The sequence below is a fragment of the Mycteria americana genome, chromosome 5, assembly GCF_035582795.1.
Source record: "Mycteria americana isolate JAX WOST 10 ecotype Jacksonville Zoo and Gardens chromosome 5, USCA_MyAme_1.0, whole genome shotgun sequence".
Classification (NCBI taxonomy): domain Eukaryota; kingdom Metazoa; phylum Chordata; class Aves; order Ciconiiformes; family Ciconiidae; genus Mycteria; species Mycteria americana.
The window spans coordinates 56144031-56158099 of NC_134369.1; the positions used below are offsets into that span (position 1 = coordinate 56144031).

Consider the following 14069-nt stretch of genomic DNA (forward strand, 5'->3'; position numbering starts at 1 on the left):
CAACGACGTAATGAGAATTGGCTACACCACATGAGCATGGCTCACACGGAGAAACTGTTGTGCTGTGCTTCTGTTTGTCCATATGAAAATGAGTTTTTCAAAGCACCAAAGGGTACATGGAACAAAAAATTATCCTAAATACTTGACTCCAAAACCTGACTTCATTATAGTCCAGTGTTTTTTAACATTGGTTTTTTTTGAGAGCTTAATATGTGCAACATGAAACAATTTTTCAAAATTCAGCTTCCTTCCAACATAAAAGCAAAATTCAGATAATTAATCAGCTGATCTCAGCTTGTGGCATCGACAGCCTGATTTTTATAAGGGCTGGGCATGGTGTCCATGGTGAGCTGAGTTCCTTGACAATCTTGGCTTGCTTGTGCTGAACCCTCTTGGGAATTCTGGCCCCAGAAGGGTCACCTTGAGGGGCTTCCTCTGCCTTATTATTGTGTCTTTGTATTTTACCTGTTTCCTCTTGATTGATGGAGCTTTTTGGACAAAGCACAAGAAAACTCACTGTTGGAAACAATCCTGAATTGGCAGGGGGTGGAATAAATGTTTGAGTAGGTCTTTTTACTGCTGCCTTCCAGCATTTTCCTTGTATATCCAGAAAGAGAAACTTCTAAGTAAAGAAAGTTCAAACAATACCCATGCCTGACTTTATTTTATGCCTTTCTCTGTTTGGGCTCTGTAGGCCTGACTTAAAGTCCGCTGTTGCTCTGCTACCTTGTGCCCATTTGTTTCTAGAAAACCAGTTTATTTAACTTAATCTGAGCCTAGTAGAAGATATCATTTATAGTTTTTGTGTTGTTTCAACTTGGAGAGTAACACATTTTTCCTGGATGGTTAAAATTCCTACCTGGATTTGGTATCAGAAAAACAGTAAAAATACCTATATTTTAAATATTGAATTTTATTTCCTTTTCCATGCATTTGGGGAAAAAGAATGGCGTGTGCCAATACAGCTGCTTTTAAATGAGCCATACTGCAGCTTTTGCTGAAGTAGAAGGGTTTCAAAAGGCTATTATTATGCATTAACTGTGCTGAAGGCACAATAGCACAGTTTCATTTGAAGTGCACTTCTATTCTGAAAGATAGCTGCTCTGGCAGCCCTTGCAGTTTCTTCCTTCTCAGTGTTTTCTACATGTAATCTGTTCAGTTTTCAAGTAACATGGTAGCTTTTCTAGCTACCAGCCGTTCAAACTTAATCTGGGGGCTGACTTTGATCAAGTCAAATTTTGCCATTTTGCAGTTTGAATGTGGTTGTCACTTCTACTGAGGGTGCACAAGGCAGGAAATAGCCTCATATTCTATGTCATTTGAGGTCTATCTCCAGCAGGTATAAGGAGGTAGTAACACCCTATTTTATTCACTGAAGAAGGCTAGGAAGAAGGAACTTAATGTTATAGGAAAATACTTTTTATAGTCAGTTTGCAAGCAGAGATGTTCATTAAACAGTATCAGTGATCTCTTCTAAGGAAAACTGTTATTTCCTGCCACTCCATCTATATCCATTCATAAATGTGATCGTCTTTCATATCACCTCTGTCACTGGTAGCCAGCTTTTCTTTTGTCTTTGAAGGGCAGTTTTGATCCCATTGTTACGTGGCATCAATGGCATAAGAATGCATACCAGTTTTGAAATGGGTGACATCTGCCAAATGAGCTCTTCAGATGTTCAGAGAGGAAGGAGACTTCAACCTTGGGCCAGATCCATCTTGCTTGCATATTCAAGCAGCACAGAAAAGACATTCTTCCAGCTATGAAATTCTGTAGTGTGGGGAAATCTGTCAAGGACAACTTCTGTGGTGGTTGTCCCTTGTACACCTGCTGAAAGAGTCATATTGGGAACAAAGGGGGAGGTAGTGGTCTACTCTGATTGTCGAGCTGTTCATTAGGCATAATACAACAACAGTGTATATAAAAGCAGCTCCAATGTATATTCAGTAACAAAATTGGGAAGTTATAACCCACCTTCTGTAAAAATGTCCTTCTTTTGTGCCAAATAGAGTGTGTTGTTTCAAAGAGGGTTACAAGTCCACAGTGTCCTAAAATTATGTTACACTTTTCATAATCTTTTCAGTGAAGTGCTACAGCTTGCCTGGTTGATATTCAAAGCCCGCTGGTATTGAAACCAGACTGTCATCTTCCCTGGCTATACAGCTTACTAATACATTTGTAGTGAAATCCCCTTGCAGACGTCATTGACATTGCAGACAACGCAGCCTCTCCCTGGCAGCAGACTCTGGCCTAGTTGTGTAGAGGTGAACAAACTGAGTTTATGAATGGTTAGGCTGAACAACTAGCATAAATACTTTCCATCCCTTAGTTCTGGAAGAGATTTTAAAGTCTGTCTGGGAGAAAAAAAAAACCAAAACAAGGCCTCATTGAGCTTGAGGTGATAATACCAAAAACTCACAGAAAGCAAGCAATGTTTGATTCTCCAGCCTGTTTGCAGCTGGAAGGCTTGCCTGTGAAAAACATAAGGAATGATTCTTTTTCTGTTGGGATGAAAAATTGCCTGGCCTTTTAATAACTGTCCTTTCTTATGTGAGTCACAGTATTGATAGTTAATCCAGTCGTTATCCCGTTTCCAAAACTTTTATTTCTATCAGGTAGTGATCTTGCCAGGGACATCACTTTCTACCTGTATTTAAAAAGGATGCAGCCAAGTTGAGTCCAAAACCCTGCATAGCCAGAGGGCTCCCTCCCTCAAATGAAACAAGAGGCTGTTGACAATAGAAACCATCAACTTTCAGGAAGCAAAAAATGAGGGAAAGGTGCAGGGGAGGGGGGAGGTCGAATGTATGAAGCTCAAAGTGAGAAACCAGAGGGAAATTCCATGTAGAAGACACCAGTTTTTACTGGTGACTGATGTCTGTGGTTAATTCACAGAACAATCATGAGGCAGTAGAATTTCCTGATCACATTATTCCACAATGTTTATTCAGTCCTGAGTGGAGGATGAACCATATTATTGCCCCTAAGCTGGGAAATGACATGTCCAAATAAGCCGCACCAGTGCTGGACACTGCTAGTGTTTGAACTGCTTTGGCAGCCTTGGCTCAGAGTAGTGTAAACACAGCTGAGGCAGTATGAAACAGAAAGTAAAATAGGGGAGAAGGTGAAAAATGTTTTAGTATCCTGGTTTAGGAATCTGAGGTGTAAAATAAAAGGATTGGTGTCCTTGGGTGGGGTTTTGAAGAATACACGTGCGCTTTGTGGAAAACCAGTACCATAATCAAGGAAGATGTTAGCAGAGTTCAGAAATTCTGTGAGTAGTCACTGAGACCAACAGCTTATTCCACATAAGCACTTGGAAAGTTGTCAAATGGAGGCAGGTTTAGGGCACTGCACTACACTGAATTCAGATTTTTTAATGTAAGTTGTTCTTAGACTGCTAAAAAACTAGTGTTAGTAATTTCACCTCTGTTCAGCACTGATTTAGAAATATTCATGTCCTCATTCTTAGTTAATTTGAGTGTACTTCACAGTTTGATAGCTGTACTGAAATCCTGGATCATGGTAGAGGTGTTCCATGCAGGTTCCAGCCGTCTTCTGTGGAACTGCTACTTTGCAGTAATAAGGTTGAGATAGAGCTGTATGAAGGCATCAGGCAACAGCTATCCATATGAGAAAATAATGTGAAATAACTATCTGTTGTCAGAAAGAAAAGAAAACTCATCCTGAGGTTCTTGATCTCTAGCTCTTTAAAGGCAGTTTCTAGAGAGTATATCAGCTGGAGGTCAGGGAGAAAAAAAAAATTCATGATCCCAAACCTTGGGGTCCTTTCAGAGTTATCCTGAGGACATTAAAACCATTAACACAAAGCCCAGTACACATGAAATGCTGCACTCTGATATGCCGATTCATCCCCATGTTGCAGTACTTGTGCATCCGTGTGTCATCACTGACTCCCTAGATCGGGAGATGAGATTTCATCATGCCTTTCAATTTTCTTTTCGTTGGCAGATAATTGTTAGTGTATTTTTATTTGATTGTTTGACATTGCCTTAATGAGTGCAAATACTTTTTTATAAAAGAGAAAAGAAACTAAATGTAAGTCCAGGGGTTAATATGGTATTAATGTTACTTTTTATTGTAGCTAATCCAGTCTTGTATAGATATTTTCATCATTTCATACTGATGGAAGGAGAGTTTTGAAGGCTATTTCATTAATACGCCATCCTTTACAATACATATATTAAATGGATCTAATAGTTTAGAGTTGAGTCAGTTATTTGCTTCATAAGCTGCCACTTACCATTGCACAGGTAATCACATTTGGCAGTCCTCTTTTGGTTGAGCAATGCAAATTGAATTAATATACCGCAGAGGTAAAATTTGCTCATAATTCTACTGTTTGTGAGGTGAGGGCTATGGAGGAGGATGCTTACTGTGCCTCCTGCCATATGGTACTTTGTCTGCAAATAGAAAGCTTGATCTTTGGCATCACACGGCGTTACACTGATGCACAAATGTCTCTCAAAGAAGTTGGGTGGTATTTCATATCATTTCATTGCACTTCATTTGGATGCTCTGTTGCTGTCCAGGTGGTATAATCCATGAAACCAGTTTACTAAAGAGTTATCTCTAAAGGAATTTCCTTGCAGAATATTTCAAGTTAACGTGTACGTTTCTTTGAATTGCCCATTCCCGATTTGCTTTAACACTGGTGCCTAGATTAGTATCGAGCAGAAGCTGAACTGAGTATTTGAGAGAAAATCCACGTCATCCTGCTACAGAAAACTGGAAACAGCTGTCTAATGGGAATGGGAGCTTAAAGCTTGGTAATTCTCATTTTTTCTGGATGGCATCCAGGATTGTCAGTGAATTGTTCTTTTTTTTCTTCTTTGGTCCTTGTAAGATTTTTAAGTTACCAACTTTCATGTATAAAAGCACTTGCTGAGTATACCATTTTTCTCAACTGACAATTCAGAGTTAAGGGCTTGTTAGCTTGTGGTGTTAGAAAGGGTTATTTTAAAATTCGAGATTTATGTGATTTTTTTTTCATTAATTTAGGCTTTCTGCTATTCTGTAAAAAAAATAGTTTTAATGTACTATGGCACATTTATGATTTTCTAATGACTGTTAAAATTTATTATATCTAATTTGGGAAGTAGTATTTAAAAGGAGAACTTTCATATGACACATTTTATATATGAGTAAACTAGTTTCACTGTGATAATATGATCTTTGGGTTGACTTTGTTTCCAGTGTTAACACTGGAATACATAACTAAAACAAGTCAATACTTTTCTATGAGCAAAAGCAACCCCGCTCTTCTTTCTAAAGTGCACAATTGCTGTCACAATACTGACAGTGCACAGGTTATGGAAGAGGACCAGATAAGTGTATTATGCCGTTCCCTGAGACTACCTACATGTCTGTTTGGCTGTTCTGAGCTCACCACAGTAATTTCTGAGACTGTCACCACTTCAGCACCTGAGCTAATATGTGAAACGTGACGGGGACTGACCCTCTTGACATCAGTGGTAAAGAGAATATGGGAGTGTCCTGGTTTCAGCTGAGACAGATAGAGTTAATTTTCTTTATAGTGGCTGGTATGGGGCTGTGTTTTGGATTTGTGCTGAAAACAGGGTTGATAATACAGAGATGTTTTAGTTGTTGCTGCACTAGCCAAGGATGTTTCAGCTTCCCATGCTCTGCCAGGTGCAGAAGAAGCTGGGAGGGGACACAGCCAGGATAGTTGATCCAAACTGACCAAAGGGCTATTCCATACCATATGACATCATGCTCAGCATGTAAAGCTGGGGGAAGAAGAAGGAAGGGGGGACTTTCGGAGTGATGGCATTTGTCTTCCCAAGTAACCATTACGCGTGATGGAGCCCTGCTTTCCTGGAGATGGCTGAACACTTGCCTGCCCATGGGAAGTAATGAATGAATTCCTTGCTTTGCTTTGCTTGCGTGTGCAGCTTTTGCTTTACCTATTAAACTGTTTTTATCTCAACCCTCGAGTTTTCTTACTTTTGCTCTTCTGATTCTCTCCCCCATCCCACCAGGGGGGAGTGAGCGAGCGGCTGCGTGGTGCTTAGTTGCTGGCTGGGGCTAAACCACGACAGGGAGGAATTTCTCCCATTGCCATCAGGAAGCTTTAAAAGTGGCTAGCCTTCCTTCTGTAAAAATCTTCCCAGTGCACTGATTTTGAAGAACAGTATGGGCCAAAGCCACAAATGTTTTGAAAGCAAGAGTGATTCTAAGATATATCCCATTCATTGCAACTCAGCTTATATAGGACCCCTGCATTCAGGGAGATGTGGTTGGAAGAAGTGATGGTTTTTTGGCTTTCACTCAAATCTTCTAACAGATTATATTAGCACAGAATTATAAATTAGTGCAAGTTGCAGTACTGTGAAGGTTGTTGCAAGTTCAACTCTTGGTGCACAAACTGTTGACATTTTACTGCTGACACCAGGTAACGATGCATGCGTTTGCTTGACAGGTATAAAGAAGCTAATTTCTGCACACAGTGAGGAGTTTGCTATCACTGAGGCACAAATACATGTGCATGAACACAACACCAAGCCTTACTTAGGAAGGTGAGGCTCTGCAATGTGAAAAGGGAATTGCATATAGGCAGAAATAAACTAAATGCAGAGGTGCCTAAAGCTGCTTGCAGTACTTAAACAAATGACACAAATTTGAAGTATTCAAGCTGGCTTGTGAATATGATTATAGAGGGGGTAAAAGTGGAAGTATGTAATTCTGTCTTCTGTCTGTTCTTCTTCCCCTTATACCTCTGCCCTGAGTGAGTCTGATGATCAACAACCCCTGAATGTCAGGGCAAAAGGTTAGGTATTGCAATCTGTAGATGTAACGTCCTGAAGGAACAGAGGAACATGGGCAGAGGAGCAATATGCAGGCATTAGAAGGAGAAGTGGGCTTCTGTGTATATCAGTTGCCTAACTCCCTTCCTGCAAAGGCAGAGTGGAGCCGATTGTGTGTGTCCTTTCAAACAGCTACAGCTCCCTTCTCCCTATGAGGAGAAGTTTAAGAGTTGTAACAGGCTTGAATGCTTAGCAGGTATTAAGAGTTGGCATGTTTGTTGCCTCTGTGAGTAAATCAACTGCTGATAAGGTGAAGAAATCACATGTCGAGGCAGGTTATAAAACCACAGATCCACATGGTTGTTGAGATGTTCTGTCAGGCTTAGGAGATTTTGAAACTTAACTTCATTGGCAGACTGCCTGTCACAGTATGGATAGGGCATATGGGAACAATGCTCTGATGGTACCCAGAAGTAATCCGGTAACAGCCTAAGTCCAGGCAGGTGTCACTGGCATGCCTGGGTTATCCTGGCTCCTGCATACCAGATCTTCACTCCAGAGTCACGCAGACAGCTTAAGCTGTGCGGCTGCTATTATATTCTGTTCTGAGGCATGTTATTTGCATGCCTTGTGTGGCTCTTTAGCCACAGACATCTCAGCCAGAGCTTTTCATCAAAGGTGAATCATCCTTTCTGTCATGGTATAATCAAGGATTTTTTGTTTCCATCACTCAGAGAAAAAGGTGGTGTCCCCTCCAAGTTGTGGCTGCATAAGCTGCTTTTGTTTCCCCACTCATTTCATGACTGGGGAGAGGGAATGAGCTGCAGAATGATGACAGTTCCAATATAGACTTGGCTTTCTTGATGCCCTCCCTTCCCCCTCAATAAATCTGTGCTTGATAAGATAAGCTGCAGGAGCCATGAGTTTGCAACAGTACCAGCAGGATAAATATTTCTGTAGTTCTAGCTGATTTTAAGATGATTGGTGTATGTTCCCCTCCTTTTTTTGGCAAAGGTTAGCTCCATTAGATGTAATGCTCTTCATTTCATCTCCTTCTCCCATCTGTTCTGTCTCTTTTCAGTAGAAACCGAGGAGATGTAGCTCCCACTCGGGCTGCCAGATAGCTCTGTCTCCCATACATGAGAAAATATCTCTGTGTGAAGTAAAGCGGTGCCCTGCTGTGCACACACATGAGGGCAGACCATTCTCTCTCTCAAACTCTGTGATAATGTCATATCCCCTCTGTCAGCTCATACAGATGAGGCAATACCACTGCCCCCCTCAGTTAAGTGATGTTGATTCCCAGGCCTAAGCTAGGAGCCAAGGGAATCCAAACAGCCTTTTCCTGAGCAACCAGGTTATCATAGCAGTAGGTAAGAAAAACAAATCTTTGTTTAAAATATTAAAACCACGATACAGCGAGTAAATAAAGAACAGTGCATGTAGGTAAGGTATACAGAATTTATAGATGGTAATTATACAAAACCTATGATTATCTGGATAATAAAGCCATAAAGACAGCAAATGCTTGTACTGAAAAACTCCAGACTTTACCTTAGAACTCACTGGCAGGTGGCCATTTCATTAAGGAAGAAATCTTACTTACCAAGCTCCAGAGCCTTGCTTCATTTCCCTGACTTTTAAAGAAGATTTTGTAGTGTCTCTATGTGAGAACAATTGCATGCCATGTGTTCTGTGTAGAGAGGAGCATTATCTTTGAGAAAAGCTGTCTTCATGTTAAGTCATTTAAAATTACCTCTGTGAGGCAAGCAGATACTTATTACAAGTAGTTATTTATTATGAATAGTATATCACCAGACTATATATAAAACAAGATGGTTTGCAGTGAAGGTGGTTTGCTTTTGCTTGGTGATCAGATGCCTGGGCTCATTTCTATCTTCTGGCTCTCACCTTTGACATCTTCTGGTCTTCTGATTTCCTATTTAGTATTAACTTGGAATAAGTAAAGTCACATTAGAAAGATTAGAAAGATAGTGATTGTTATTCATTCTTCTTGAAACTTCAGTTTATATTGACTTAACCATTTTTAATGTTATACTGTGAAATATTTTACAGTCAACTGGATGAGATTACCAGCGAGGTAATGGCTTCTCAGATGACACATCTGTTTTGCCAAGTTACAGGACAGGAACATATTCACTCTGCTATATGGTGGCAGTAGGGGGGATGGTGCTCCTGGCACGAGCACCTGTGATGGGAGCTGCAAACCTCTGCATACGATTGTGTGAAAGGATGTACCCCCTGTGCAAGGTCACATTATCATCACTAGAGCCTTAGACCAGGGCTCTGGTCGCTGTTGTCCTAGTGTGTTGCTGGAATACATGTATTCTTACAGCCATGGCTTGAATGGAGGAGACAGAGGACAAATGGGGGATGCAATAAGAAAAATAGTATACATGTCCTGAATACATCCATGTGGGCACGGTGTTTTAGCCAGTGATGCAAGAACAACCATATTGTGTAAGATGCCAGTAGCTATAGGTCTGGGTCTTTTCTACCAAAGGAGAAGTCTCCTTAACGCTTTTTTAGTTATTAATCATTTTAGTTAATATTAATTGTTAGTGGGCAGAATTTATTTAAAAACACATGCTTTGCATGCTGTAAATTTTTTGCCATACTTTATTTCATGTGGTAGTGAATAACTCCTCTAAGAAATTTTGCTTTTGGCAGCTAGTGTAGCTGATAAGAAGTTCTTAAATTTGATGGTATTCCAGTATTATTCCAGAAGGGTATTCCTCCCTGATTGCTACATGAGGGGAATGATATTATTGTATTTTACTATATTACATATTACTATATTACTATATATAGCAGTATATTACTACAGGGAACCTGCTTGGCTGTTACATGCATATAAGGTTCTGTTGGCATCTTAAAAGGTTTATCTGTAGATAAAAGCATTGCAGATTGCTGCATCTTCACCAATAGTTTGTGATTTATCCTGCACCGTCTTCCAGTAAAAGACTAAGAGTGTCAACTCTAAATACAGTGTTTCAAAACTGCAATGCAACCAGTTTTCTCCCAGTTTAGGTATATTTCCACCGTCCTTTTCCTTGTTTGAGGGTAACAGTGATGAAAACCAAACAGAAAGGAAGATGTTTTATTCACATCTCTTGATTTTAGAAGTACTTGAATTTGTTTGGCTCAGTAGGCAAATGTCTTTTATTTACGGTGTGGTTTGCATTTGTATAGCAATGCTATTTCCTCAGACTGTTTCGTAAGGTCACAAATCTCTTTACAGTGCAAATCATGGCCCTTGAAGACTCTGGAGTTCTGTAGCAACCCAGACCCACTTTCTTGAAGCTAGTCCTGCTAAACACTGGTGTGCTGATGGTCTTTAGGCACTGAAGTACTCTGCACACCCTTGAATGGTATCCCATAATTCAGTGAGTGATTGGGTATTATTGTGCTGTTGTGCTGATGCATTTGTATATTTATATCCACTATTGCTTTCATTTTTCCTGGTGATTACAAAAGGAGGACCAGGAATAGAACATTTACCTAGGAGTGGGAAATCACATTCAGGAATACCTAAGCAAAAATTAGTATAGACTTATATAGTTTTTGTTCTCTGAGATTTAAAAGAAAAGATGCACCTATATCTTGGGAAAGCTCTATTCAACATATCAAGTGTTGATAACGGTTCCAGTCAGAATACAACAGTAAGAACAGGTCTTATTGAAAAGCCTAATGAAAATCAGTAATGGAATTGCAGTCAGTCATTGTTGATGAACTTTTATTTTATGCTAAATATTTTATAGACTGTTAGTGGTTTTAAACAAAACTATAGTGGCTTTCAAATATTAGGTTGGAGGATTTAGAGAGATTTCATAAAATGGTAACTTTGACTTTTGGAAGGAAGGTATGATTTATGTATATAAGGTTTTAAACACTGTCTGCTGCCAGTGTATTCATTAAAAAATAATACATTTGTGGTAGTGGGCACTAAGGAAAACACAGAGCTATGGGATCTTCAACTTTGCATGGAGGCACTGTTCAAGTCTTTGTCAAGCTAGACATATGCAGCGTATGTGGGTGTGTGTAGTACAGATGAGAAGAGGCATTTCTGTATTTATATAAAACTCAAAGATTGAGGACATGAGAAGTCATTCAGTTCTTTGAAACTAGATTATCCTCTCACTGTAGATAAGATTTTCAAGTGTGTTTGGTGATTACAGGTAACTCAAATTTAAGATACTCTAAAAAGTGTAATCTTCAAAGAGTTACAGTGCAACATTTCCTGAAAATAAGGCTGGTTTAGAGTGTTTGAAGTTTAGTAGCTAAAAACATCAACCGTACCTCAAATTCTTGGTTTCTATGTTCATGGTTGTTGTTTGCAGAATTATATTGAGAAATTGAGAGAATATGCCATTGAAATTGAAAATGGAACAGCATAAATATCATATATTGTGCTCTTAAGCATTTCTTTACACTGGCAGACTTGAATACAGGGAAGATGATAATATATTCCCTCTGTTTCTTTGCCGAGTTTAAGTATATTATGGTAAGTTCATAAGTACCTTCTGGAGCTTATCTTGTTGTCAACCTACATCTACAACTCCTTGTGGAAAGGAACATCTCTTTCTGAATAATAATTTAATGACTTCAGTGCATTTGGATTCCAGTGGATGAAATAATTTTCACCCTTAAACTTCCCAGACTCCTGAGCACTGTAGATCTCTATCCCTGCCTGTCTTGTCAATCTGGCTGTTTTTAATCTCATCTGTTTCTTCATGCCTTTGATTTGGTTGCTGTCTTTGTCTCCGCCATCTGGAATAATTTTTTCACTCTGTTGCCTTTGTGTGGAACATAGATCCTTTAACTGACCTCCACACAACTTCACTGTCACCCAGAAATAACCCCAAAACTCATGTCTTTGCACATTCCTATTGTCCACCTACCATTTCTGTTTCATTCCTTCCTTCGCCAGATTTAGAAAGTAGACTTTCTGGAGAAAGTACTTGGAATCACTTTAATCTTTGTGAAATGATTTGCAAGACTGTGGAGCCCTATAAAAGTTTGTAGTTAAGAACCTGATGGAAGGTTACAACCATTGCATAATTTTTCAAGCAAGGCACACTTAAAGCCAGGAATATTATTTCAGGATGAATTTCTGTGCCTGTGCCTATCACTTTGGAACTATATTTAGAGGAGACACAGAGGAGATGATAGTAAAAATAAGGCATTAAGAATGTCAAACTCTTAGTACAGTGGAGGTTGGTTTAAGTCACTGGAACGATGATAACTAATAACACCTAAGTATCAGTTCTCTGTTTTTTCTACAGAGCAGAAAAGAGATTCTGAGTTGGCAAGCTATAATGTAGTAAATAGGCAGATACACTCATGTTTGGTCATATATTTCAATAGATGCATCCTTATTTTTCAGTCTTCTGTTTATAGATGCTGTAAAATTTTTAAAAACCCATATATTTCTCTTTCAGCCATCAATGAATTTCCTGAAGATGTATTTACAAATAAAGAACGGCAGCAAGGAGGAGTTCTGCTTCATATCATTGCCGTAAGTTTTCCCCTACTGTGCTTCATTTTTGTTTTCCTTCTATTTGTCTTGTAAGATGTTAATCATCTTAGTGGCCTTACTAAATAGAGCTCTGTCTTTATCAACATGTTTCTAATACTTTGATTTCAGTATTTCTAATGTGTCTGTATGGGTACAAATGCTCAAAAAGTAACATCTTAGGGACATGGTTTAGTGGTGGACTTGGTAGTGTTAGGTTAACAGTTCAGCTCAGTGATCTTAGGGGTCTTTTCCAACCTAAATGATTCTATGATTTATGGAAGGAAATTATGCAAGTCTGAATTTGCAGTGCCTATGCATTCATCCTCTTGAAGATAAAATCCTGGCCACATGGATCACAGACTTGTATTTGTTTGTATTTCATCTTGTATAAACAGGGATTGGGATTCCTTTGTTGATGACATCAAGCATGATGTGGAAGATTTTTGGTTCTCTTTCTTTCCTATTGTGCCTCTATGCAAAAAATGCGATTGTAATTAAAAAAAAAAAAACCAAACCCTGAAGAAATATAGAAAATGTCATGTGGAGTTTTATATTTTATTGTAGAAAAAACAAAACAAGTAAGGCTTGCGGGCTCCAGTTTTCCATTCCCAGCTCAGGGAAAATAAAGTAAAAAGGAGTTGTGTTTGATTGACAACAGCAGGATTAGGCCCACTGCATGAGCATAGCACATAAAGCCACATAACAGTGGGAGAACTACATGTATGCAGGGAACCAGGATCATTCCTGAGAGGCTTGGTGCAGTGAGCCATAGTCAGGGTCCGCTTATTTCCAGGTGTGATTATTTCTTGAGTATTGTTAATCAACAGAGTGTTACTTTCTGTTTAATTACTTGGTCTGATATTTAATTGAAAATATAGATGATGACTGTGTAACTTTGTAAGCCTTACCCATTACTGTCCTTTATATGAAGTCTGTTGTGGCAGCCTATTCTGTCAAACTGTGGTACCTTTCATATTCTAGGGTCTGGCAAACATTCTTGTTCTAAACTTAATCTTATATTCAAGAATCTGTTTTTACGCCATAAATTGATCAGCAGAGGGATTTTTATTTGGAATGGAATAAAAAATGAAGCTATATATTTCTGCTAGTCTGAATAAATATAGCATTGCCTTCTTTCCTCTTTTCATGTACAGGAAAAATCTGAAGTATTTCCTGAATTTATTTTCTTTACAGGCTCTTTATATGTTCTATGCCTTGGCTATAGTATGTGATGACTTCTTTGTTCCATCCTTAGAGAAAATTTGTGAGGTATGTTAAAGAACTTTATTCCTCTCTTGGAAATTTATTCAGAGAATATTATAGAATCAAACATTTTGTGCCATCATTGTTTGGAGTTCATTCCTGTCAACTTTTTGGCCTTGGTCCTTTTCAAATGATTTGAGCCTTCCATCAAAAAATGAACCTGTGATCTGGGCACATTGGTCCCAGGAGGGGAATCAAGGAGGAAAAATGAAAGATTTAATGAGATCAAATGGCAAACCCACTCTTAAATACCTGAAGCATGTAGCTAGGATGGATATGACATGTGGATGAGTTGGGTTTATTATTGTACTCCTAGTTTTAAAAGTCACTTGTGAAAAGAAATCATATATAGACAAATTAATGTATTAGCTATGCAAATTTTATTGCACATCTACCACTGCATCAGCAAGGAGAAAGCAAGCGTATGCGGTCCTAGCATAAAGTGGAGAAAAGGGAGAATGCATGAGAAAAGTATGTAC

General features: G+C 38.9%; 1 protein-coding gene across 1 annotated transcript in view; it reads left to right on the forward strand.

Moving 5' to 3' along the window:
* The window catches only part of SLC24A4 (solute carrier family 24 member 4), a 99638-nt gene that overhangs the window by 49188 nt on the left and 36381 nt on the right, over nucleotides 1-14069 (forward strand). Inside the window, exons 3-4 of the mRNA XM_075501535.1 lie at nucleotides 12251-12327; nucleotides 13522-13596. Coding sequence (XP_075357650.1) covers nucleotides 12251-12327; nucleotides 13522-13596 — 152 coding nt within the window. The remainder of the gene's footprint in view (nucleotides 1-12250; nucleotides 12328-13521; nucleotides 13597-14069) is intronic.